Source organism: Chrysemys picta, chromosome 5 (assembly GCF_011386835.1).
Source record: "Chrysemys picta bellii isolate R12L10 chromosome 5, ASM1138683v2, whole genome shotgun sequence".
Taxonomy (NCBI): Eukaryota; Metazoa; Chordata; order Testudines; family Emydidae; genus Chrysemys; species Chrysemys picta.
Genome location: NC_088795.1, coordinates 122,828,739 through 122,855,586, shown reverse-complemented (window position 1 = coordinate 122,855,586; position 26,848 = coordinate 122,828,739). Strand labels below are relative to the sequence as shown.

Below are 26,848 nucleotides of genomic sequence, written 5' to 3'. Positions count from 1 at the left end.
CATAGTTAAAATGTGGTGAAACTTTCATGCAAGTAATTTACATCCTTACATACAAGGAACATCAAGTGTCACTAGTAATAACTTTCAAGGTGCCATGCTATTGTTTTGACTATCTCTAATTAATACTGATGCATTCTGCTGAATTTGCCATGGAGTCTACCCTTTGCTGCAGAGTATTGCGTCAGATCTAAGCTTTCATTTTGCAGGGGGAAAAGTTATTTTAGATCTTAGGATTGCAAAGAGCCTTAAAATATAAACCATGCATGAACCAATGCAATAATACCTGCCTGGATCTGCAGGTCACTTGCAAATTATCTCAGAGATATGAAATGCCCTGTTTAGCTCAATGGGTGTTAACGTTGAAACCTAAGGATGGCAACTTTGAATGTCAGCATACTAAACTGATGATAATTTTATAGCCGAAATATCTAGCTAATGTACTTGTTCCAGTCTGACATTGTTCCTGGGTGTCAAAAACCTCAAGAGTCTACTTTTCAGCTTCTCCCTGACAACTTCTATGGTGCAGTTATTCATTGTCAGTACACTGAAAATTGAAAATATGGGGCAGAACAAAGATATTTCAATATAAAAAACACAGGGAATACTACATCATTTGTTTTCATAGTGAGATAAGAACCTCCTTATTTAAAGCTTTCCTGAAATGCCCCAGAAACAAGAAGGGCTTTCTCCAGAATTTGGGTCCAGCTTCCTGAAAAGTACACTGGGCTGTGGCAATCCATCTTACAATAAAGACTTCCAAATGGAGTCTCTAGTAAATATACACGAGTGAGAATTGCAAAGTCACCAATGGGAGTCATATTGTTAAAGAATAGCATTGAATACCTGTGGGTAAATAAACAGATATTCATTTTCTTCCGGGAAGATGTCAAAAATATATCATCCTATAGAACAGTGATATAACTTCATAGTGTTCTGTTTTTTCCCCTACTTTGTACAGTCAGCTGTGAACATCTAATTATAAGAATCTGGAATTATTTTTGTTTAATGTAAATTTCAAATGCAGAAAAACAAAACACTTAGGGGGAAAAAAAAAGAAATATTTTAGAGTTGGAAACAGTGACTCTCCTAAAGGCAGAAAAGAAAAAAAATTGAAGGAAAAGTAATAGAAAGCTGCCATTTAAAAACCATGCAGTCGCTAATAAATATTCTTGAGACACAAGATAGGTAAGGTAATATCTTTTATTGGAGCAACTTCTCTTGAGAGAGACCAAGTTTCAAGACAGAGCTCTTTTTCAGGTCTGGGAAATGTCACACAGAAAAATTATAAAAGACAAAAAAAAACTATCATTTCTGGGTGAACACTTTTCACAAAGCAATTATAGTTCTCTATATCTGACTTCTCAGTCATCATCCTCAAAGGAAAACTGCACAGCGCCTTCAAAAGACAAGCCTAAGAGCGTAAGTTCATAACTTTGCTAGACCCTAAAAATCATGGATGGAATAGAGACACTGGAATTATGGCTTTTTACAATGGTCTATAACCCATTAAACCCACCCCTCTCTGCTTCTTTTCTTGTGTGCTTTCCCCCCCCCGTGACTGGAGAGGTATTATCTGGCTACTTCACCTGAAACGGTCCCTCTAAATATGTTTACTTATGCTAAACAATCTTTTCACCTTGTATTTAGTTGTGACACTCTGAGTACATTTCCCAGACCTGAAGAAGAACTCTGTGTAAGCTTGAAAGCTTTTCTCTCTCTCTCTCCAAGAGAAGTTGGGTCAATAAAATGGTCTCCCCAGGTTTCTGTAATATCCTGGGACCAACAAAGCCATGACAACATAGCATACAATACATATTCTTGTAAACTTGCATCCTTCCTCACCACAGCAGATGAAATAAGGGATAGTTAACTATGATATAATTAAAAGGAACATTTTAAGACAACATAAATTGGGAGTAGTTAATGCGCCTCTTCAGTGTTGCCTGGAAGGCGGGTGCAGTACCTTTGGACTGGCAAACTGGGGTGGTGGTCCCGATCTTTAAGGAAGGATACCAGAGGGTGTGTTCCAACTATAGGGGGATCACACTCCTCAGCCTCCTTGGCAAAGCCTATGCCAGGGTGCTTGAGGGGAGGTTACGCTCATTAGTTGTACCTCGGATTCAGGAGGAACAATGCGGATTCTGTCCTGGCCTTGGAACAACTGACCAGCTCTTTGTACTCTTGCAGATACTCAAGGGATCGTGGGAGTTTGCTAATCCAGTCTACCTTTGTTTTGTAGACCTGGAGAAGTCCTATGACTGCATTCCCTTAGATGTCTTGTGGGAAGTGCTGCTGGGAGTATAAGGTGCCAGTGCTGCTTTTGCGTGCTATCCGGTCCCTCTGCTCTCAGAGTGAGAGTTGTGTTTGTATTCTTGGCATTAAGTTGAGTTCGTTCAAGGTGAGTGATGGACTCCACAAAAGGTGCATCTTGTCCCCACTCCTGTTCGTAATTTTCATGCACAGAATATCAAGGCGCAGCCGAGCTGTGGAGTGCATCCGGTACAGGGACTTGAAGGTAGCATCTCTGCTCTTTGCAGATGAAGATGTCCTTCTTGCTTCTTCAGACTGTGATCTCCGAATGTTTTGCAGCTGAGTGTGAAGCGGCTGGGATGAGAATCAGCACCTCCAAATAAGAGGTCATGGTCCTCTCCTAGAAGAAAGTGGACTGCTCTCTCTAGGTGCTGCAGGGGCTGCTACATTTAGTGGAAGAGTTTAAATATCTAGGGGTCTTGTTCACGAGTGATGACAAGTTGGGAGCATGAGATCAACTGGCGGATTGATGAGGTGGTGGCAGTGATGCGGGCGCTGTGCTGATCCATGGTGGTGAAGCGGGAGCTGAGTTCTTGGACAAAGATCTCAGTTTACAGGTTGCTGAAAGAACGAGATCGCGGGTACAAGCACAGAAATGAAGTTTCTCCGCAGGGTGACTGGGCTTACTCTCTGAGACAGGGTGAGGAAGTCGGCTATTTGGGAGGTCCTTGGAGTAGAGCCGCTCCTCCTCTGGATCAAGAGGAGCTAGTTGAGGTAGTTTGGGCACCTGTTAAGGATGCCCCCTGGGAGGCTTCCATTGGAACTTTTCCAGAAACGTCGCATTGGGTGGAGGCCTTGAGGCCGACCCAGTACGTGCTGGAGGGATTATATCTCTTGGCTGGCCTGGGAATGGTGGGGAATCCCCCAGGAGGAGCTGGAACATGTTGCGGAGGAAAAATAGGTCGGGTCTTCCCTATACTCCATGCTGCTGCCGTGACCTTTGCTAGGAAAAACGACCTAAAGGAAGAAGAAGAAGAAGATGATAAATTGGGGGAAGTTTCAGATACATGGAGCAACAAAAATAGTGACTCTCCAGCTGTAGATGGTGTGAGGAGGGAGAAGGAAACAACAGAGAAAAGGCCCTCACTATAGAGAAACTGAGCTTGGTGGAACATCTCCATAGAGATGTTTGAAATCCAGAAGACCATTTTGATTTAACTTTGGAGGTGGATTACAATGCCATTTATGGTTGAGGATAGGGGTGCTATAACTCTATTCTTCAAAGCTAAAGAGTAGTCAGTGACTTCATTTTAGACCTCATGCGAGAAAGTGGGAATTTATTGATGTTAGGCCATAAAAAGGGAATGTCAGTAATCGAAGTGGGGACACAAGAAAATTTTACTCTCAACTTGATGTCAGTTTCATTTGTCTGGATGTAATAAGATAACTTTGATACTGCATCCGATCAGTTCCAAAATTTCAGGGAATGTTCCAGCTGTGTTTAAATCATACAGAAAGAGTGCATCAAAGATTGGGTAAGATGGATTCTAGTATTGTTGTAGCATCATATGGAGGAAATGTGAGTAAGCATTTTATAGGCATTATAACATAGGGGTAGGCTCTCTTATGTTCAAATATGGGCACCCATGTTGCTAATAATTACAAATAGAATTTACTTTATGCAGATGAGTAGTCTCACTGATTACTCATGTTCATAAAGTGATTTGTGTCTAAATGTTTGAAGGACTGGGGACTTTGGCTGGAAAAGTCACCTCATGAACTTAAGTATGTCACTTGGGTAGAGAATTTCAGAGACAGAAAGGGGAGACAGTTGCCTAACACCCATTCAAAATGGGAACCTAACTCACTTTTATTACTTTTGTTGAAGATCTTCTTCCTTGTTGTTCAATGTGCCTATCAACACAATTCTCTAGAAATCAGATGTTGTCTCTGAGGAGTTGTATTTTATTTTAGTACTTTATTTACATAGAACAAGTATAAGTAACCCTATATTTTCTATTGTGTTTTAGGGTGCCAAATTTGGACATCCAGTTGGATTAGCCCTGGCTCCCCAACGTTCGTCTGTTCGGAGATCATTTGGAAGATCTAAGCGATTTAGCATTACTCGTTCACTGGATGATCTTGAGGTAATTAAGCTTACATAAAACATTATATTAAACTTTTAAATGATTAATGGAGAGTAATATTTTAGTAATTTTGCCAATGATACAGGATCTGTGGAAGCAACAAATACAGTGCTGAGAGTTGCCTGACTACTACGGAACAGATGCTCAATCAGCAAGGGGACCTAGAGGGAGAGGAGGTTGAAGGAGGCTTCATTCCTTCCTCTCTTCTAGTGCTGTCTCCCCAATGACTGCTTTATGGGGGGGGGGAGGAGGAAGGAGAGAAAGATGGGACACCAACTAATCTACCTGTCTCTTCCAATTTGGAAGTAAGAAAGGTACTTCAGAAGTGGGAGCAAAAAGACTGAGATAGAGCCCTTGGCATGGGGGGAGGAAGGAATGGGAAGCAACACAAAGCCCCTGGCATGAAGGGAAGAATGGGGGATCCTGGTTTGGATGTGTGGGGGAAAAAGAAATAATTGGGGCACATGAAGTCCCAGGCATAGGTGGGCAATTGCGGGCAGGCAAATGGAGTCTTGAGCGTGGGGGTGAGAAAAAGGGGGAATCAGAAAATGGAGGGATGCAATGGTGTGTTGATGCAATGAGTGCTCAGTCTACAGAAGCAATGAACTGTGCGACCCTATAGTCCAATTATTCATTACTTTATTTCTCTCTTCCCAAATATCTGTTTATTTCTCAAATATTTTGAAGCAAGAAAAAAGCAAAAATTCTTTATTGAGAACAATATCTATATTCCTGTCTGAAGTTTTAAAATAATGTGATTTTTTTTTTAAAACCATATACTCAGAAGTTTAAAACAGTAGGCCGTCTTTTAAACATCAAAGCAAAATAATCTGAGTGGAGACCCACTGTGAGAAATATTAGCCTGGGCAGTAATTTAAAAAACGTCATAATTGAACGAAAAAAAAAAGTGTTTGGAATGGAAGTGTCTAGTTCTAAATATAGTAGTATTACTGCAGCACTATAATTCAGTATTATAATCACCAAACAACCATTATTTCTACTAAAGTAGAACAGAATACAGTCTTCAGTACTGATGAGCAGGATAAGTTGTATTCCATGTAGTTTCTTGTACATGGGTATTTTGAATGTAGCTCAGTCAGTTTAATCAACTGAGTTTTTGTTAGCCCATTTTGTAAGAGTATGAGTTTGTTCCAATGTGTTTGGGTAATATTTCCTCTCTCAGGCCATTTTGCCTGGTGCTATGTACCAACTGTCTGCCTGGTTTCCTTCCCCAAATGTGGTCGTATGATTCCTTTCGGATTCTCTGTTGTTAAAGGAGCTATTTAAATGTAAAATATTGTATGTATATACTGTTATAACTAATTTGAAAATATTCTGCCTCTTGTCTTCAAAAAAAGTCATTCAGAGATTTAAACATGAATAAACAATATTCTTATGAGGTCAGAACAGGTGCCTGCTTACTTGCAGAAACCAGTTTATGCATTGGCAGAAATGGTAAATTTTTATATTCTAACTTTGACTCGTAGAATTTATTCCTTAGATGATATTTTTATTGGCAGATATTTTGAACAAGTTTACTATTAACTTGCAGAGAGGGAAGAAGAGATTGGGAGGGAACCAAGTAAATGCACAATCATTCCAAGACTATGTAGTGTTACAGAAAATGATGTATAGAGTACCAAACATATGGCTGTAGTCCAAACCTTTTTGATAATTCTGGGTCCTGGGAGTTGCAGTCATTCACAAAGGGCAGAATATAGTCCATTATCTCTTACAAATCAGAGACAAATTCTGTCCAAGCATTATGTATGGTAATTGCTAGCAATATCTTAGCAGTCAGATCTTCACAAAAAGACACCTAGAAATTTGATTTTCATGGGATAACAAGAAAGGGGGCTGGTTGTGTCTGCCTGTACAAGAGGGGGTCCTCAAAATAGCCAAAGACTTGTGGCAGACCTCCTCCTCCATCCCTCCCTCTTTGAAATGGGCTGAGAAAAAAGTACTTTGTGCTGGCCAAAGGTTTTGAATACCTTTATACCCATCCGCCCCGTGCTCATTGGTTGTCTGTGGCCAACGAGAAAGACAAGCGGGTCCACCTCCTTGACTCCCAAAAACAAAGAGTCCAAAAAACTCGGTTTATTTGGGAGAAAATCTGGGCCTGTTAATAAACACAGAGAAGTCCACGTTAACGCCAGTCCAATGCATAGAGTTTATTGGAGCGGTTCTTGACTCTATGCGAGCCACGGTCTTCCGTCCAGTAACGTGCTTTCAGGCCATGTCGGGCTTGATCGCGCACATAAAGAGCCATCCTCTCACTACAGCCCACATGTGCCTACAGCTAATGGGCCACATGACTGTGTGCATGTACGTGGTCAGCCATGCCCGACTTCATCTACAGCCTGTGCAGGCGTGGCTGGCTTTGGTCTATATCCCCAGCAGACACACACCAGACCACGTCCTCCTGTCCTTGGACTGGTGGCTGGATCCCAAGTCGGTGCTGCAGTGGGTTCCCTTTGTGACCCTGTCTCCATCGCTCACCCTGGTCTCGGAGGCGTCGGACCTGGGCTGGCGAGCCCATCTGGGCGAGCTCAGCACCCAGGGCCTCTGGCTACACAGCGATCTGGCCCTTCATATCAACGTCAGGGAGCTCAGAGTGGTTCGCCTGGCATGCCAGGTGTTCTTGCCCCACCTGAAGGGCAGGGTGGTGCAGATCCTGACAGACAATACAGCCGCAATGTATTACATCAACAGGCAGGGTGGTGGCATATCTTTGGCCCTTTGTCAGGAGGCGCTCAGCCTCTGAGACTTTTATGTGTGGCAGGCCATTCATCTGGTGGTCTCCCACCTGCCTGGAACCAGGAACGTCCTAGCAAATCACCTCAGCAGGACCTTCTTGTCTCGCCACGAATGGTCTCTTCATCCGGAGGCGGTCAGCCTAATCTTCTATGGGTGGGGGACTTCCCAGTGGACCTGTTTGCATCCAGGTGGAACAGAAAGTACCACGTGTTCTGTTCTCTGCAGGGCATGGACAAGGGCTTCCTGTTGGCCTTCCTGATTCCGTGGTCAGGAGCGCTGATGTACTCCTTCCCGCCAGTACTGTTAATCCACAAGGTATTGCTGAAGGTGAAGCAAGACAGAGCATCTGTTATCCTCATAGCCCCAGCGTGGCATTGTCAACACTAATTTGGCATGCTGCTGAGTTTTTCAGCAGCCACCCTGTTGCAGCTACCTCTTTGGCCGGATCCGCTCTCCCAGAACCACTGCCACCTGCTGCACCTGAACCTGGCATTGCTGCACTTGACTGCTTGGCTGCTGTGTGGTTGAGTATGGATGAATGGGAGTGCTCTGCTGGTGCCCAACAGGTCCTGCTGGGCAGCAGCAAACTGTCCACCAGGCTACATATGCGGCAAAGTGGAAGCAGTTCATGTGTTGGGCCTCGGACCGACACATTCATGCGGAAGAGACCCTGCTGCAGGACATCCTGGACTATTTACTGCACCTTAAGCTCCAGGGTCTGTCACCATCTTTGATCAAGGTGCACCTGGAGGCCATTTTGGTGTTCAAGCCTCCGTTTCAAGGCCGGTTGGTCTTCGCCCATCCCATGATGGCGTTGTTCCTGAAAGGTCTGGAGCATCTTTAACCTCATGTCTGGGACCTGACTCTTGTGTTGTTGAGGCTCATGGATCCCCCCTTCGAATCCTTGGCTTCCTGCTCCTCCCTCCTTCTCTCCTAGAAGGTTTCCTTCTTGGTTGCTATAACTTTGGTCCGTAGGATGTCTGAGATCAGGGTGCTCAAGTTGGAGCCACCTTTACAGTCTTCTGTAAGGACAAGGTCCAGCTGCATCCGCACCCGGCTTTTTTGCCCAAGGTCGTCTCCCAGTTCCACACTGGTCAAGACATTTACCTACCGGTTCTTTGTCCAAAGCCTCATGCGATGGAGGAAGAACGCAGGCTGCATACCCAAGACATCAGATGGGCCTTCTATGTTGTTAAAACAAAGCCGTAAGTCAACTCAATTGTTCATTGCTGTCATTGACAGGATGAAAGGTTGCCCAGTGTCAGCCCAGAGAATCTTGGATTGGATCACAGCCTGCATCTGCTACTGCTATGAGCTGGCAAAGGTGCCCCCGCCGGTGATCGTAATGCTCATTCGACTACGGCACAGCCGTCATTGGCAGCCTTCCTGGCACAGATGCTGATCCAAGAGATCTGTCGGGCCGCCACCTGGTCATCCATCCACACATTCACGTCACACTACATGCTGACCCAGCAGGCTCGAGACGATGCTGGCTTTGGCAGAGCAGTGTTGTAAGCTGCAAGACTGTGAACTCCAAGCCTACCCCTGTTGCTTCTGCTTGTGAGTCACTTAGAATGGAATCAACATGAGCAAGCACTCAAAGAAGAAAAAACTGTTACTTACAGTTACAAAAGGTTGTTCTTCGAGATGTTTTGCTCATGTCCATTCCATTACCTGCCCTCCTGCCCCTCTGTCGGAGTTGTTGGCAAGAAGGATGTGAGAGGGCATTGGGCCGGTGGTGCCTGATATACGGTGGCATGAGCGCGGCACTCCAGAGGGCACCACAGTCAGCCCTACGGGTACCACTAAGGCAAAAATCTCTGATGGCCGCGCACGTTGGCATGCACACACCTAGAATGGAATGGACATGAGCAACACCCCTTGAAGAACAACAGTTTCGAAATGTAGGTAACCATTTTTTTTTATGGTTATAAACTCCATTTGTTGGCTTAGTAGCAAAGTTTCTAAATAGGTAACTTGACTTACATTTGACTGATTAAAATCAGGACACTTCCCTGATTCTCAGCTTTCCAGAATCAATTCATCACTTTGGAAAATAAAATTAATAAGTGTTTTTTCTTTTGGGTTCACCACTTTTAAGTGATCTTGATTCACCATAGGTGGCTAGAATTTTTCCTACAGACACTCCCTGATTTATGCAAGGCATTCCAGGGACATATATCCAACAATTAAGCCAAAAAACCAAAAAAACCGCTTATGGAACTTTTTCCGTAAGTGCAGGTTTGCGTAAGTTGGGTTTGCGTAACCTGGGGAGCATCTGTATTTCCACCATGGTTCAAGGTTTAGACCTCTTGCCACCATTTTATCTAATTTTGTGCCCAAGGCCCTAGCTAAGTTACATAAGTTTTGTCTTCAATGGAACCAAAACGGCATTACATCCCCAAGAAAATATCTTCATCTATAGCTTGGAAAAAATTGCTTATTGGTCTTCTATTCTTCTGTACGTTTTCCATTCTCCCCAGTAATTCAGTTCTCAAAGTACTGCACCTGTTTTGCATAATATAGTTTAGAACGGTCCAAAGTCTCAAAACTAATAAAAATCTACTGATGCTGCTGCTTAGAGTGCTCTATGGCTCTGTGATTAATCTTTAAATCTGATACATCTGTCCTTTCTCTCTTTTTAAACATATGCTGTTGGTACAAGAGGGACTGTTTCTTACTTGTTGCTAGTTTCTGTTTCTTAGGCTGTCTACACAATTTACAGAAACTCAGCTGCACTGATGCAGGTGTACTGCTGTAGCACTTCTGGTGAAGACACTCTAAGCCAATGGGAGAGAGCTCTCCTGTTGGCTTAATAAGTGCTGTCTCTGTGAGAGGTGGTAGCTAGGTTGGCAGGAGCTTAGGTCGGAATAAATTATGTTGCTTGGGGTGTGGATTATTCACATCCTGGAGTAATGTAAATTATACTGAAGTAATTTGTAGTGTAGACATAAGCTTAGAATGTGCCACTGAGTGTTAGTTTTAAAAATAATTTACAACCAAATGCACAGAGTAAAACCCGTGCTTACTGGTTTTACAAAATACACTCATTCCTGTCTTAATATGAAATCCAAAACCTTTAATCCCTCTATCAAATCAAAATATTTAGTTGTAAATAGTGTAAATGAGCCAGACGTTCACATTCAAAATTAAAACTCCTCCACAATCCCTCTGTGCAGCACATGTTGGCATGGAGCATCAGGTGTGACCCCTTGCAGGCCCTCACCTTCTCAGGACAAGAGGTCCTGGTAGCATTATATTCCTGGGGAAATTTGGCACCAAAAAATTAAAAATTCTGTGCACAATATTTTAAAATTCCTCATATTTTATTTGTCAAAATAATACTATGTAATCATGTCACTTTCCCTTATTTTGATCATTTATTTCAAAATACCTATCAGCAACTATGTCTGTAACAGTACAGAAACAAACAAACAAAAATTCCTCCAGGAGTAGAATGTTAAGGAAACCCCTGTGACAACCCAGTTCCTGTTTCTCTGCCCCCTCCCCCCAGAGCCCGGGGGGGGGGGGGCAGACACACTCTCTCCCCCAGATCCCAGCTGCAGCTCCCCACAACCAGACACTTGCATGCACCCCGCACCCCATACCCTGTCCCCCAGAGCCCAGCCATGGGGACCCCCCTGGCCAGACACTCTCACACACCCCGCCCTCACCAGAGCCCAGCTGTGGGTCCCTCGCCTGCCCCCACAGTCCAGACACTCACACGCACTCCCTACCCCCACCCCTCAGAGCCCAGCAGCGGGATGCCTCCTAACCCAGACACCCACACCCCTTCCCCCTCAGCCCAGACACTCGCACCTCCTCCCTCCCAGACCCCAGCTGTGGTGCCTCCCCAGCCTAGATACTCACACCCTCTCCCCTTCAGAGACCAGGGATACAGAGGGAGAAACAGCCTGATGCTGGGTCCTGGGCTTGTATGGAGTTTCCTGCATGCTGTCTCTTTCCTTCAGAGCATGCTGAGAACTGCAGCAGCTGGAAATCCTCCAGCTCCCTCCCCTTCCCCCCAGCAGTATCTTCTACTTGCGAGCTGTGCACTGCTGGATCCAGTGGACCTAGTGGTGGCCAGCAGCTCTGCAGCCCATTTCCATGGAGGAAAAGGAAATTCTGCACAAAACCCATGAATTTCTGCACAAATTCTGCATGGGCAATGGTGCAGAATTCCCCCCCCCCCCTTAGTAATGGCATTAGTAGTTGTAGCAGCTATAACTAAGCTCAGGTACACTTTCACAGCTCAAGAGTCCTCCTGAGATCTGTAGCTACATGTGTATGAAGGAGTGTTTCTTTGATGGATCAATGGTGTGGTCATGTGGGAACTGTGGTGTGGAAGGGCCGGGTGGGAGAAATGGGGACAAGGAGGTAATTGGGTAAGAGGTATAATGGGGGCATATCCAGCAGGCAGAAATTGAGAAGAAATTATTAAACATCAACAATAGATAACTGTTTTGAAATAAAATGAAAAAAGTCAGTTTGACAGATGTAGCAATATCCTTGGATATCCTTATTGAATTAAGTTTAAGTATCTTTGGAGTCAATTGTATTAAATTAGATGAAGATTTCTAACCATCAGAGGAGTGAAGTTCTGGAACAGGCTTCCAAGGTTTAAACCCAGTTTCAGCTTGGAAAAGAGGAGACTAAGGGGGGATATGATAGAGGTATATAAAATAAAATAATGAGTGATGTGGAGAAAGTGAATAAGGGAAAGTTCTTCACTTGTTCCCATAATATAAGAAATAGGGGCCACCAAATGAAATTAATGGGCAGCAGGTTTAAAACAAATGGAAGTTCTTCACACAGCGCACAGTCAACTTGTGGAACTCCTTGCCTGAGGAGGTTGTGAAGGCTAGGACTATAGTTAAAAGAGAAGTGGATAAATTCATGGAGGTTAAGTCCATTAATGGCTATTAGCCAGGAGGGGTAAGAAATGGTGTCCCTAGCCTCTGTTTGTCAGAGAGTGGTGATGAACGGCAGGAGAGAGATCACAGAGATCGTTACCTGTTAGGTTCACTCGCTCTGGGGCACCTGTTAGGTTCACTTGCTCTGGGGCACCTGGCATTGGCCACTGTCGGTAGACCTATGGCCATTCTTATGTTCTTAAACTAGTGTAAATGGTGAATTCCCTGTAACCTGAAGTCTTGAAGCATGATTTGAGGACTTCAGTAACTCAGCCAGAGGTTCGGGGTTTGTTTAAGGAGTCGGTGAGGTTCTGTGGCTTGCAGTGTGCAGGAGGTCAGACTAGATGATCATGATGGTCCCATCTAAGCTTAAAGTCTAAGAGTCATAGGTGTTATGTATTATTGTGGGCCTGAATGACTGAACAATGTGGCAGACAGTAATGGACTCTTGAGACAATACGCATGAAGTGGATTTCTTGGGCAATATCTAGAGGGTGGGGAATGCAAATTTCCCTCCCCCTTAATTCCCCACCAGAGCCTTTTGAAAATCCCCTGAGGAAGGGATCATTGTCTACTGATCACCTGTTCCTGGAATCTGAAGATCAAAAACCCAGGCTGTATAAAGAAAACACTAACCTATACGAACTTGTAACCACAGAAAAATCCCTTGGTGGGGTTTGAAGGACTGACTTCTATTAGAGACCCTGCTGGAGCAGGGGTGTGTGGGTGTATGATTTCTGGTGAGCTTACTAGCATGTGAGTAGGTTCTTTTATTGTTTTTAATATATTTTCTCTAATGCTTTCACCTTAAGAATAAATGTATTTTGGTTAGAGAGAACTGGGTGTAACTTATAACTACTGGCAATTATTCTATTCATAAGCCTTCAAAGAGAAAACAAAGTGTAGACGCTGGCCTGTTTAGGCAGTCTGGCTTGCTGATAATTTTGCAGTGTAGGCAGGGAACTCTGCAGCCTGGGTAAATCCCAGTCAAGAGGACAGAGATGCAGGTCTCCTCCCAAGAGAGGTGATGGCTAGGAGCTGGGATCCCAAAAGTGAGTGCCCCCTTAATGGACTGTGAAGGTGGAATACGGGTCAGTTGCCCGGAACTCTGACAGCCAAGATTAAACACACAGTAATTAAAAACAGTGGTAGTTAATTAACATGAACTCTTGTTCTTGTTCTGTTAAATGCCACTGTCTTTTTTTACTTTGTTTTTAATCCTGGCCTATTGTCATTTAAAAAAAATAATTAGTTCTCTTTTAAAAATTATTTAATGGGTTTCAATCATTGCCTATTAAATCTTGAATGCCCACTTCGTCAGAACATGTGTCTGACGAAGTGGGCATTCACCCACGATAGCTTATGCTCCAATACATCTGTTAGTCTTTAAGGTGCCATAGGACTCTTTGTTGCTTTTTACAGATCCAGACTAACACGGCTACCCCTCTGATATTAAATCTTGAAAAACTATCTCTCTTCTGTCCTCCCTCTTTCTGATTGTCTGTGAGCTCTAGGCCACCTGTCCCACCCTGCATCTCAAATGTAGCCCTGTGAGTCCTCCCCCTATGCTGCCCACCCCACCCCATAGATTCATGCTCTGTGTGTGTTCTTGTCGCGGGGGGGGGGGGGGGGGGGGCGGAAAGGGGAGGGATTCCCAAGACTTAACGGCTGGTCAAACATCCCAAGTTTAGTGAAAGTAACCTTAAAATTAGTGTTCTTTAAACTTTAAATATCTTAAACTCAGATGCTCACCCCTTGCAAGGTATGTGGCCCTCAACTGGCACTCCTCATGTTGCAGGAATGGGCTCACAGTTTGTAAGATTGAGCCATTTTCCACAGGAAACAAATGGCCAAAGCTGAGATCCTGAAGAAAAGGACATTTCTCTTTGATTGATATCACAACTAAAAATTGTCTTTCCAAATACAAGATATGACAAACTATATTTTCACCATCAAGAAGAAAAATTGTAAAATTGTAAAATACAGACAAGATTCAAAACGTCAGTTGCTTTGGAACAAGAGCTGAACACATGGCTAGTTTAAACTGTACTGTACTGTTAAGCAAATAGATACCAACTGAAATTTATTAAATATTTTTGGATGTTTTTCTACATTTTAAAATATATTGATTTCAATTACAACAGAATACAAAGTGTATAGTGCTCACTTTATCATTTTTAAACTGCCAATATTTGTAATAAAAATAATATAAACAAAAGAAATAATATTTTTCAATTCACCTCATACAAGCACTGCAGTGAAATCTCTTTATTGTGAAACTGCAACTTACAAATGTAGATTTTTTTTTTTTTTGGTTACATAACTGCACTCAAAAACAAAACAATTTAAAACTTGAGAGCCTACAAATCCACTTAGTCCTACCTCTTGTTCAGCCAATCGCTAAGACAAACAAGTTTGTTTACATTTACTGGAGATAATGTTGTCCACTTCTTATTTACAATGTCACAGGAAAGTGAGAACAGGCATTTGCATGGCACATTTGTAGCCGGTATTGCAAGGTATTCACGTGCCAGTTATGCAAAAGATTTGCATGCCCCTTCACGCTTTGGCCACCATTCCAGAGAACATGCTTCCATACTGATGACGCTCGTTAAAAAAAATGTTAATTACATTTTTAACTGAACTCCTTGGGGGACAATGGTATGTCCCCTGCTCTGTTTTACCCACATTCTGCCATTTATTTCATGTTATAGCAGTCTCTGATGATGACCCAGCACATGTTGTTTGTTTTAAGAATACTTTCACTGCAAATTTGACAAAATGCAAAGAAGGTACCAATGTGAGATTTCTAAAGATAGCTACAGCACTTGACCCAAGGTTTAAGAATCTGAAGTGCCTTCCAAAATCTGAGAGATGAGGTGTGGAGCATGTTTTCAGAAGTCTTAAAAGAGCAACACTCTGATGTGGAAACTACAGAACCCGAACCACCAAAAAATAAAATAAAAATCAGCCTTCTGCTGGTGGCATCTGACTCCGATGATGAAAGTGAACATGTCAGTCCGCACTGCTTTGGATTATTATCGAGCAGAATTCATCATCAGTATAGATGCATGTCCTCTGGAATTGTGGTTGAAGCATGCGCATCTGGTATGTAAATATCTTACGATGCCGGCTACAACAATGCCATGCAAATGCCTATTCTTACTTTTTCAGGTGACATTGTAAACAAGAAGTGGGCAGCATTATCTCCTGCAAATGTAAACAAACTTGTTTGTGTTAGCGATTGGCTGAACAAGAAGTAGGACAGAGTGGACTTGTAGGCTCTAAAGTTTTTTACATTGTTTTATTTTTGAATGCAGTTTTTTATTGTACATAATTCTACAGTTGTAAGTTAAACTTTCATGGCAAGAAATTGCATTAAAGTACTTGTATGAGGCGAACTGAAAAATACTATTTTGTTTTTTACAGTGCAAATATTTGTAATAAAAAGTAAATATAAAGTGAGCACTGTACACTTTGTATTCTGTGTTGTAATTCAAGTCAAAATATTTGGAAATGTAGAAAACATCCAAAATATTTAAATAAATGGTATTCTATTATTGTTTAACAGTACGATTAATCACAAATTAATTTTTAATTGCTTGACAGCCCTATAAAAAAGTTTCCTCTACTTAGTTTCTTCTAAATATGCTTCCTTCAAACTAGTTGCCATATCTAGCTTGTTAAGACAAAAGACAAAACACTAACACAGAGTGAGCAGTATAATCTAAAGAAAAATTTAGGCACATGAAAAAGTACTAGTAAGAATTTCTTCAGCATATAATAGATTCCTTTTGGAATAGTACATTAGTCATCTATGTATACCACACCCATTTTACTGTAATCTGCTTTCCTGCATCACGTTCCCCTTTCTACTTGTATTAGACTTGTACATGCAGAGTGAAATCCTGCCCCTATGAAAGTCAGTAGCAAAACTCCCATTGACTTGAAGCTAGGTTTTCACCCTAAGACTTTATAGAGTTAATCTGATAAATGTTTTGGCGCTTTTTATGAAAAATACTGTATAAAAATACTTTATGGTTGTGTAACTTACAATACGTTTCCGCTTTTAATTACACTGGTCTACAATTTTTGAGAAGTCGTCTGCTTCAGAGATAAAATGTGCTATTTATTATGTATTTTGATGTGCTGAATTCAAATATGACAATTAAAACAACTTATTGGCTACTGTTTCTAAGATATTTAAGTTTTTACATTTTATGTCTATGTCTATTGTGTAGATAGTAGAGTTTTAATCATAAATTGTAAACCTAGGTCTTTTCATGTGTTTATGGTTGCTTTACATGCTAATATTTCACCTGTCCTGTTTATGTAACACTTTAAAAATCAGCAAAAGGGTTATATAAATAAAATTTATTATGAAACAAAAGGCAAAAAACTTATGTACATAGTTTAGTCCTATTCAGTGTCTACTCGGCGCTTCTTGGCTTGTCTCTTGTATTCATTAAATGGAGCATCTCTTGTCATTGTCCAGCAATAGTCTGCAAGCATTGATGGGCTCCATTTGCCCTGATAGCGTTTCTCCATTGTTGCAATGTCCTGGTGAAATCGCTCGCCATGCTCGTCGCTCACTGCTCCGCAGTTCGGTGGAAAAAAATCTAGATGAGAGTGCAAAAAATGTATCTTTAGTGCCATGTTGCAACCAAGGCTTTTGTATGCCTTGAGGAGGTTTTCCACCAACAACCTGTAGTTGTCTGCCTTGTTGTTTCCGAGAAAATGTATTGCCACTAACTGGAAAGCTTTCCATGCCGTCTTTTCCTTGCCACGCAGTGCATGGTCAAATGCATCATCTGGAAGAAGTTCACGAATCTGAGGACCAACAAAGACACCTTCCTTTATCTTAGCTTCACTTAACCTTGGAAATTTTCCACGGAGGTACTTGAAAGCTGCTTGTGTTTTGTCAATGGCCTTGACAAAGTTCTTCATCAGACCCAGCTTGGTGGTAACAAAATCTTCCTTGATTGAACAAGTAGTGGATGCTGAACACTTTTCCTCCCAGGCTCCAATGACTGTCGGAGTGGCCAATCTTTCTTGATGTAGTGGGACTCTCTTGCATGACTATCCCATTCGCAGAGAAAACAGCAGTACTTTGTGTATCCAGTCTGCAGACCAAGCAAGAGAGCAACAACCTTCAAATCGCCACAAAGCTGCCACTGATGTTGGTCATAGTTTATGCACCTCAAAAGTTGTTTCATGTTGTCATAGGTTTCCTTCATATGGACTGCATGACCAACTGGAATTGATGGCAGAACATTGCCATTGTGCAGTAAAACAGCTTTAAGACTAGTCTTCGATGAATCAATGACCAGTCTCCACTAATCTGGATCGTGAACGATGTTGAGGGCTGCCATCACACCATCGATGTTGTTACAGGCTACAAGATCACCTTCCATGAAGAAGAAAGGGACAAGATCCTTTTGATGGTCACGGAACATGGAAACCCTAACATCACCTGCCAGGAGATTCCACTGCTGTAGTCTGGAGCCCAACTGCTCTGCCTTACTCTTGGGTCGTTCCAAATCCCTGACAAGGTCATTCAGTTCACCTTGTGTTATAAGGTGTGGTTCAGAGGAGGAGGATGGGAGAAAATGTGGGTCCTGTGACATTGATGGTTCAGGACCAGAAGTTTCATCCTCTTCCTCTTCCTCGTCTGACTCAAGTGAGAATGATTCTGGTGCATCAGGGACCGGCAGTCCTTCTCCGTGGGGTACTGGGCGTATAGCTGATGGAATGTTTGGATAATGCACAGTCCACTTTTTCTTCTTTGACACACCTTTCCCAACTGGAGGCACCATGCAGAAGTAACAATTGCTGGTATGATCTGTTGTCTCTCTCCAAATCATTGGCACTGCAAAAGGCATAGATTTCCTTTTCCTGTTCAACCACTGGCGAAGATTTCTTGCACAAGTGTTGCAGCATATGTGTGGGGCCCACCTCTTGTCCTGATCTCCAATTTTGCAGCCAAAAGAAAGGTGATAGGCTTTCTTAACCATAGTGGTTATACTGCGCTTTTGTGATGCAAAAGTCACTTCACCACAAACATAGCAGAAGTTATCTGCACTGTTCACACAAGTACGAGGCATTTCTGCTCACTTTGGCTAAACAGAAATGTGTCCCTTTGCAAAATCAAACACTGACAAATAAGAGCACGGCACTGTATGATTTCTAGAGCTGATATAGGGCAATTTGTTCAGCAGAGTGATGTAAGCTTCGTTATGATTGCATCATCCATGACTTCTAGGAATAACATGATGCAATTCATATCATGTATGACGCAATACCAGCTTCAGATTGCATCATTCATTGTTTTGCCTAAAAAGCAAGTACTGTCCAAACTCAGTCATAGATTTATTCATAGATCCAGTCAAAGATGTATTTTAGTCATTTCTGGTTTAAATTGAGATCCCTTCCCTTTATAACTCACTTATCCTCCGCCATTCCCAAGTCAAAGGTCGTATATACTGACCCAATAGCATATCTTGAAAACTAGAGCCAATCAACAATTTTAAGCATCATTTTCGTTCTCAGTGACCCAGAATTAGTAAAGTTTGACTACATTTATTTCAGAAGCATTTTGGCTGTAGAGCAGTGTTATGGATTGGGTTACTAAACTGGACTTTAGCACAAAGAATATACAGTTTGATAGGCATAAGTATAAGCTCTTAGTACTCCTCATGAATGATGAAGTCCTCAGTACATTATGTAAATTAACCTAAGATATTGTCAATAAAAAAATTATACCATGCCTGTACACATTTAAAATGACTGATGTAAATAGTTTATTTTCTTCCCCTTGAAAAGTGACAGTGAAAAAAGTGGCACAAGGTTCTCTGTTTATTATTTTTTCAATGACTTCTGGAACAACTCTACCCAATTTACAAATAAAAATATTTTTCAGGTTTAAAAACTCAGCATGGAATTTGAGAGTTGTGCTGTGTTCTTCTTCGGCAATGCATATTTGACAGTAAAGATTTTGAAATATACTTAATTTTGTTGAAGCAAGAATAGAATCCATCTCACTCTGACATCACTTGGTTGGCCTAGCAGTTTTATAAGGAGTGAAAAATAGTCAGTGGGAGTACTCACGTGGGTTGTCAGGATCGGGATTTAGATTATTAAGCATATAGATAAAATTAGTGACTCGTCAAATGGCAACTTGCAGCTGGCAGTCTAGAGATGGATTGCTAGCTTAGAATAGTGTAGAGGGAGTGAGACATGACCAGTAGTTTACTGGAGAGAAGCATGTGCAGTGGCTGAAGGGAGCTTGGCATAGGATGAAGAGGAGACTCTAGCTAGTGAATTAAGGCAACTGTCATCTCTGACATAAAAAATGACATCTGTGACAGACTGCAGTCTGAATCTCAGATGCTGTAAGGCAGACACAGTATAGATGCAGAGCAAAATTTTAAACTGACTGAGAGTGGCTAATGTGAACTCAGTGGGTGGTGCATCTTTACCACCGACATACCCTGGTTATCGGTGGGCAGGATCAAACCTGGGAGCTCTGGAGTTTAGTGCATGAGCCTCTACTACATGAGCTAAAAGCCATGATTATAAAAAGCTATCCTTATAAAACTGCTGTTAGTGCATGAGCCCTACTGCATGAGCTAAGCTCCAGAGCTCCCAAATTGAATCCCGCCCACCAACGACCGGGGTCTGTCGGTGTTACTCTTCAATTGGTGCAACACAATCAGCTGAAAAAAAATTGGTTAAGGACCAATCTTGTAGGTCAAGAATCCATGTCTACATTATTTGCTTTGTTTTTTCTCTCCTCCCTTCCTGCCCCCCATGACAAATTGTCACCAAAAATTGCTTCACTCTTTAGTTTAGGACTGATCTCTCTATAAGGCTGTTTTGTAGGCCTCTCAGTGCATTGTCTCCAATCCACATTCTCGAACCAAGCCTAAATGTGTTCCTTCTAGTATCCCTTTTTGGGAAGTCATTGTATAATGAAACATGTAAAGGCTCCCTGGAGTTACATTATAACAGATTTTGTGAGGATAAAAAAGTACATAAAATGATACGTTTCATAGAAATGTAGGGCCGGAAGGGAATTCGAGAGGTCATCTACTGCAGCCCCCTGCACTGAGGAAGGATCAAGTATACCTAGACTACCTCTGACAGATATTTTTGTCTAACTTGTTTTTAAAAGCCTCCAATTATGGGAATTCCACAGCCTCCCTTGGAAGCTTATTTCAGTGCTTAACTATCCTTGCAGTTAGAAAGTTTTTTTCTACTGTCTAACTTAAGTCTCTATTACTGCAGATGAAGCCGATTACTTCTTGTCCTACCTTCATTGGATACAGAGAACAATTGATCACCGTCCTCTTGATAATGTATTTGAAGACTGTTATGATTTGGTGGTCTATAGTGGACTCCTAACATGTCACCTCCTTCCCAGAACAGTGTCCCAGGGTCGAGGAGGCCAAAGCCCTCCCATCAACACCATCTGCACGGCCATGTTTTCCTCTCCAGGATGCATGTGTTTAGAAGCAAATAGTCCCTTTGAGGAAGTAATTCCTTGCAAAATTACATTTTAGAACTTTAAGCAGCTTATAGCCTACAAATTGTTTCAAAAATCCAACATGCTAAATAATGAGTGTATTTTTCCAATTTCTAAATAAAAATGACTGAACTGATCACAAATAATTTATAAAACCAAAATTTGAAAAAGACTGTCTCCTGACAAAATTTCATTTAATAACAACTGATAAATCTTGAGGAACTAGGTTTATGTCAGAAACTCTGACAGAACCATAACTCCTGGTTTTTCCTGTAAACCCAGTTCTGGAAAGCATCTCTATTCATGAAAACACCAAGCATGGGTTTAAAGCCTGTTTAAGTCCATTGGATTTTAGTACATGCTTAAGTGCTTTACTGTATAGGAATGACTTAAGCACATGCTTAAGTGATTTCCTGAGTTAGAGCTGTTATCGCTAACCAGTATTCTTTAATGTTCACTAAATAAGTTTGTTTTGATACATCAAATATTTTGTAATTTTTAATCATAGATTAAAGAGACACAGACAGATTTGATGGGCATCAAAATTTACCTACCTTAAAAATACCATTCTGCAAAGGTGGAGTCTCCTTCCTTGGAGGTTTTTAAGGCCCGGCTTGACAAAGCCCTGGCTGGGATGATTTAGCTGGGAATTGGTCCTGCTTTGAGCAGGGGGTTGGACTAGATGACCTCTTGAGGTCCCTTCCAACTCTGATATTCTATGATTCTATGAATTGATGCAAACATTTATTATTTATATAATCTCAAAAAGTGTGCAAGCTGCTTCATACACGTAAGACTGTTACATTAAAAAAGGCCCAGGCTTGAAAATGCATATTTCCACAAGTAGTCTCAATGGCTACTCGCAGTAGTTAGTTCAATGCCCTGTAGTGAGCATTTGCAAGATTGGGCCCAAAATAAACAACATTAAAGATATAAAAGTAGTGGAAGAAAGAAGCAAGATTTTTTTTGTACTTTACTTTTTCTCTTCCATTTTTATATTAATCCTTGCCTGTTTGCCTTGTTAATTATTTTTATTTCATGATTTCTCATTTTTTCCTATTTAAATCTTAACTCGTCTGATTTTAATTCACCTATTGCTCTTTTTTTTTGTTTTGAACTACTGCTTGTCTTATGTTTTTTCCTTTAATTGTCACCTCTTTACTCATGATTTCCTTCTAACCTCACTCAATTTTTAATTGACCTTTATCTGTTACCCTCCAGTTCCTTTGCCTTTATTTATTGCTATTATATTGTGACTATTAACCTTTTCCACAGAGTCCTCTCTATATTTTCCCTTCTCTGCATTCAAACCAATTTACCCTCTCCCCCCCCCCCCCAATAAATTGTTAATTGAGATTTGTTCTGCAGTGCAGTTGGGTAAAAGCAAGCTCCTGGCCCCCATGGTGCTACTACTGTCAAGAGTCACTACCTATTGAGGAGTTGGGCATCACTGCAAACCTACATGATAACTGAAACTGCCTAAATGACCATTAATGCTCACCAACAACATTTCTCTGTCAGTTTAAAAATACCAATGGCACCCATCTAGGACATTAATTGATGAAAAATTTCATTAGCGCAGAGTTAAGGTTGTCTGGTGATATCCTATCCCTTCCAGAATGTTGAATTCAGTAAAACTCAAACTTCTGAAAACCAGGAAATATAGAGTTAAGGTACACACCCTTAACTCAGCCCTCTTTGAGCGATGCTCCAATATGCCCATAACACACATACTTTGCATTGTACTGAATAAGAGCTACTTACATCTGCTGTACATTTAGCTTACCTCACTAAAAGAACACATCTGCTAAATCTTCCAACCCTTTCACCTTTATGCACACGATGCCATCTAAAACTATACTTTCCCTTTCCCATCATAAAACCTACCATCCAGCTAACTCATTTCCCAGCTAACTGCTGACAATCCCCATAGCATGAAGACACCTGTGCCCTGCTACTAACACAACCTACTCAAAGCAGTGCTGAAATGAGGCATACTGGGTCTCTCAAGTGTCCGGGAAAGGAATGCACCCCCGCCCCCATTAGAAGGGCATGACCCTCCCCCCCCCAATTGCCTCTTATCCTTTGCACATCTCTGCTAACCTGCTCTAGATAGATCTCCATACTGATTTATACCTGCCTCTGGAGATTTCCATTACTTGCATCTGAAGAAGTGAGGTTCTTACCCACGAAAGCTTATGCTCCCAATACTTCTGTTAGTCTCAAAGGTGCCACAGGACCCTCTGTTGTTGCTCTAGATAATCCAACTACTCTACCATTCAATACTGCTCAACCTAACACAGTGAATGTACCTGGGGTGCAGTCAGATAATTCCCGGTGGCTACTGCCAGCTCCAGTGGGTCAGAGTTAAGGTTGCATTGCATATGTATGTATCTTAATTCTGTATTTCCTGGTTTTCAAAAGTTTGAGTTTTTCTGAAATCAGCATTTTGGAAGGGGACAGGATATCACCAGACAACCTTAACCCTGTGTCAATTAAGTGTTTTTTGGTCACTGAATCATCAATGCAGTTCAGGTCCAGGGTTGGGGAAAGAAGTCACTTGCTAGTCTAGTGTTCCCTTCCCTTCCCACACTACTGTTTCTGCTTCTGGCTGATGTGTCTTTTTCTCTTGGCTTTTGATTGGCCACCCTGTAGGTGGGTGATTGAGCTTCTGCCCCACATGATGTTGCTGAGGCAGACTGCTAGAGGTTTGCAGCATGTTTTTAGTGAATTAAGAGCTTATTAAATGTGTTGGATTGCCATCTCTAGAGATGGAATTCTGTTTATTCACAGAATATGTACAGCCTGGGCAACAGCAGTGCACACTTCCCTCACACTGTTCTGATACTCAGCTTCACATTTCACTGGATGGGGATTCTGCTAAAAGCTGGTGCTATTCAGTCTCTACAATCCATTTGCTAGTTAGTTTGTCAAGTGCGATTACCCGAAAGGTGCCACCTGAGATGTTTCTATCATATGGACACCCATTAGTTAGAAGTTAATCTGAGATCACCAAATACATTTCATCTGTTCTCTTGATACAGAAAAAACCACCCCCCCATTCCCTACTGCCTGTCTCCAAACCAAAGGCTGAAAAAGAGATGAAATCCTAGTTTCTTATTGAAATTTACAAAAATACTATTTCACCTGGAACAGGATTCTTGTAAATTTCAATACCTTCCTTACTCAGAAGGACAGAGAGCAGAAAGGCAAGATGAAGTAAATGGCATAATATGCACACATGATTGCGATCATGAAGAAACATGCAGCTGCATGCCCAGAAACAGAAAGAAAGTTGCTCTAAGCTTAGTTATACCAATTTTAAGTGTCCTTTTTTAATTTAATGTTAATTTGTATCTGAAACATAATATTTAAAATACAAGTTGATGACCTGTTTAATTCATATAATGTTCATTTAAGAGGAATTTATTAAAAACAAAATGTTTAATTTGGAAGGGAAAATATTTGACTCAATACCTAAACAAGTTTGGACATACACGTTAAAACTGAGTCTCTTAGACCTTCATTAAATGCATTTTGCAGCAGAAGCTTCTCCAGTGGCATCTTATCTTGACAGAAACTTTATTATTATGTATAACTTGCCTAAACAATGTTTTAAAAGCTTGAGCACAGGCAGTTTGTTCTTTAGACAGGCATATATACAGAACCAGTCCTGAGTCAGGGCGGGGAATGCACTGGGGAGGAGGAGAATGAGAGAGGTGGTATTAAGGACAATAGGTTGAAGAGCTTCATTTATTTTACTGGCCTCTCAAGAAGTAAATATGTGTTCAACTTCAGAAAGAGCTTAACAGTAAAGTTAAGGAGCCTGTTTCCTAACAATGAGAGAAACATTATTCAGGCACAATTTATACATGGAGAAAGCTTTTACTGTTAGTCAAGTGTCTGTAAGTATAAAGTTTTGTTTATCTAAAATGAACAGAAAGCAGGAATATGCTTTAAAGGATAGTTTTCAAAGCTAAGGAAATTTGTTAATGCAATACAAAGTATTTCTAAGAAGTTAGACTTTTAACAAGACAAAGTTTGTAAGTACTTATGAGTTGACTTTCTGTATGAGCTCTAATGAGAATTTAATAAATACACTTTATATAGATGTATTTTCAATATAGGTTGAGTAACATTAAGTTTTACATGTGTGGGAACTGTACACTAGTTGTAAAGATGTTTCTCTAGTGGGTTTTGTTTTTATTCCCTTTTGTCATATTGGCAGTTACTTAATTTTTCTTCACACTGTAATGCTCTTGTATCCATGATATAAAGGTGCCTTTTTAAACTTAGAAAGGTATCTGTTAATTGTCACAGTTGTTTCCAAGGTGTTTAGATGATTTTCTGTCGTTTGGATATTTAGCCAGCAATTCAGATTACTGATGGCTTATTATTAATTACCAGATATAAACTTATTACTGTATACAGTGTTTATAGAATATATAACTTCAGAGACTTTTTGGAGCTTAATTTTGTTTTCTCTTCTCTTAATCTCTTGCTAGTCAGAACACACAAATTTTGAAGATAATATATATTACTGGGCTTTGGCTTTTTAAAGTCTCAAACTGTAGTTTCTTTTTGCTGATTCATTTTAGGATTAAAGAAAAGTCTCTGTTTTTTAAAATGAAAAGGGAAATGTGTATTTTAGAAGTGCTAGACTTAAAAAGAGAAGTGAGTACACTAGTTACATTACTAATGAGCTGTCATTTAATGCAGGGACTGCAATAATCTGAATCTCTGAAACTCAGTTTGGGGGTAGGAGGAAGCTCAAAGAGGCTTAATATGTGTGGGTGATCTGTCACTTAATCATATCCTCCTTATGTGTAATTGAATTTAATTTTACTATTCGGCTGTATGAAATCTTTTTTCATTCTGGACATGCAATTAACATTCACTCCTGGGTTGTTGTTTTTTAAACAATTTTATCTGTCAAGGAAATTCAGATAGCTTAAACTTTATACATTGATCAGCACTTTGCAAAAAAAACTGTTGTATTTACAGAGCAATGATATGTTTTTGAATTATGAAAAAGGCTAATTTCAATAGTCAATTTATAATTAAATGGGTCAAAAGACTTGTTCTAAGTATTTAAAATATGGCTTTGAGGACAAAATATTTGTTTTCAAACTAGCTCTCTGTTTAACAAATGTCTGTTTAGATCTAAACTTTGAAAACATGCACAAAAGTCTTGGTAAAACTTGCAATTTTTGTTGACAGAAGAGGGCACTCAACAACAATTTGAATTAGGCTTCTTCATTTTGCTACATTGGAAAACTTAGTGTTTAACAAGTTTTGCAGTTGTCTAGTCTTTGAATTGTTTATGTAAAGTGTCAGTTCAAAAGGAGTATATATGCTAGCATATATTCTAGGAATAAATAGGAATTTTGCCTTCTGCTGATGTAGTTAAACTAAAATGCATTGGATGGGAGTCTTTTTTTCCTTTTTCTACTAGTGGAATGTATGTTCTCTTTTTACTGCTTAGGAGCAGGCAAAAACTTGCCAAAAAGTACTCGCTAATGGAAAACTTTTGAAAATCATTTTTAAAAAGTAATTTTATTTTTATATTATTGTATATGTTTCTTCCACCTACCTTATTTTTTTATTTCAATAACTAAGGACATTTGAATTAAATGGGATGTTCCCAACAAAATTCTCTTGCTCCTTTTTTCATTCGAATGGTTAGTTTCTTTGTCTTGTAGTGAAGACTGAGAAAAGAGTGATATAAGGTGAATGAGCATTAAGATCTTTTAGCCAAACAGTGTTTTCTGCCTGCTCCAAATTTACTATGAGAGCTTTCCCTTTTCCTAGTTGCTTAGCAGCTTTTTTGCTTTCTTCTTTCTTTTTGCTCACTGACGTTCATTTTTTGTTCAGCCAAAACTAATCTTGACTCCCTGTCATTTCTGCCTTTCTCTCAGGCTTCTTTTCCTGCAACCATGTAGACAAAAGAAAAAATATCTTCTTCCAGGATGGGGGGAGAAAAAGAGACTAATTCTGGGTTTTATGCCCCTCTGCCCTTTTTAGTTTCAAAGCAGATGAATGTGGACTTACGAAGCCTCCATTGATACATCTGAACTGGTCATTTTAGAGCTCCTATGTCATGATTTTAACATTTTTTCATTAATAGCTTCTGTAAATTAATATGCTGGAGTAGTATAGAGACTAGCCCCTTCCAAATTTGGGCTATCTGATTTTGATCTGGTGGTTTATAAATACAAACATAGTTTAAAAACAATCTAACATTTTGAATACAGCAG

General features: G+C 40.7%; 1 protein-coding gene across 6 annotated transcripts in view; it reads left to right on the top strand.

The window, feature by feature from the left end:
* RGS12 (regulator of G protein signaling 12) overlaps nucleotides 1-26,848 on the top strand; it is a 174,837-nt gene that overhangs the window by 42,567 nt on the left and 105,422 nt on the right. For 4 of the 6 annotated variants that reach the window (XM_065598272.1, XM_065598271.1, XM_065598278.1 and 1 more), the window contains exon 3: nucleotides 4,281-4,397. In XM_065598272.1, the coding sequence (XP_065454344.1) occupies nucleotides 4,281-4,397 (117 nt within the window). Of the gene's footprint in view, nucleotides 1-4,280; nucleotides 4,398-24,284; nucleotides 24,497-26,848 lie in introns of those variants that run through there. The other 2 variants (XM_065598279.1, XM_065598274.1) reach the window with 1 other exon arrangement.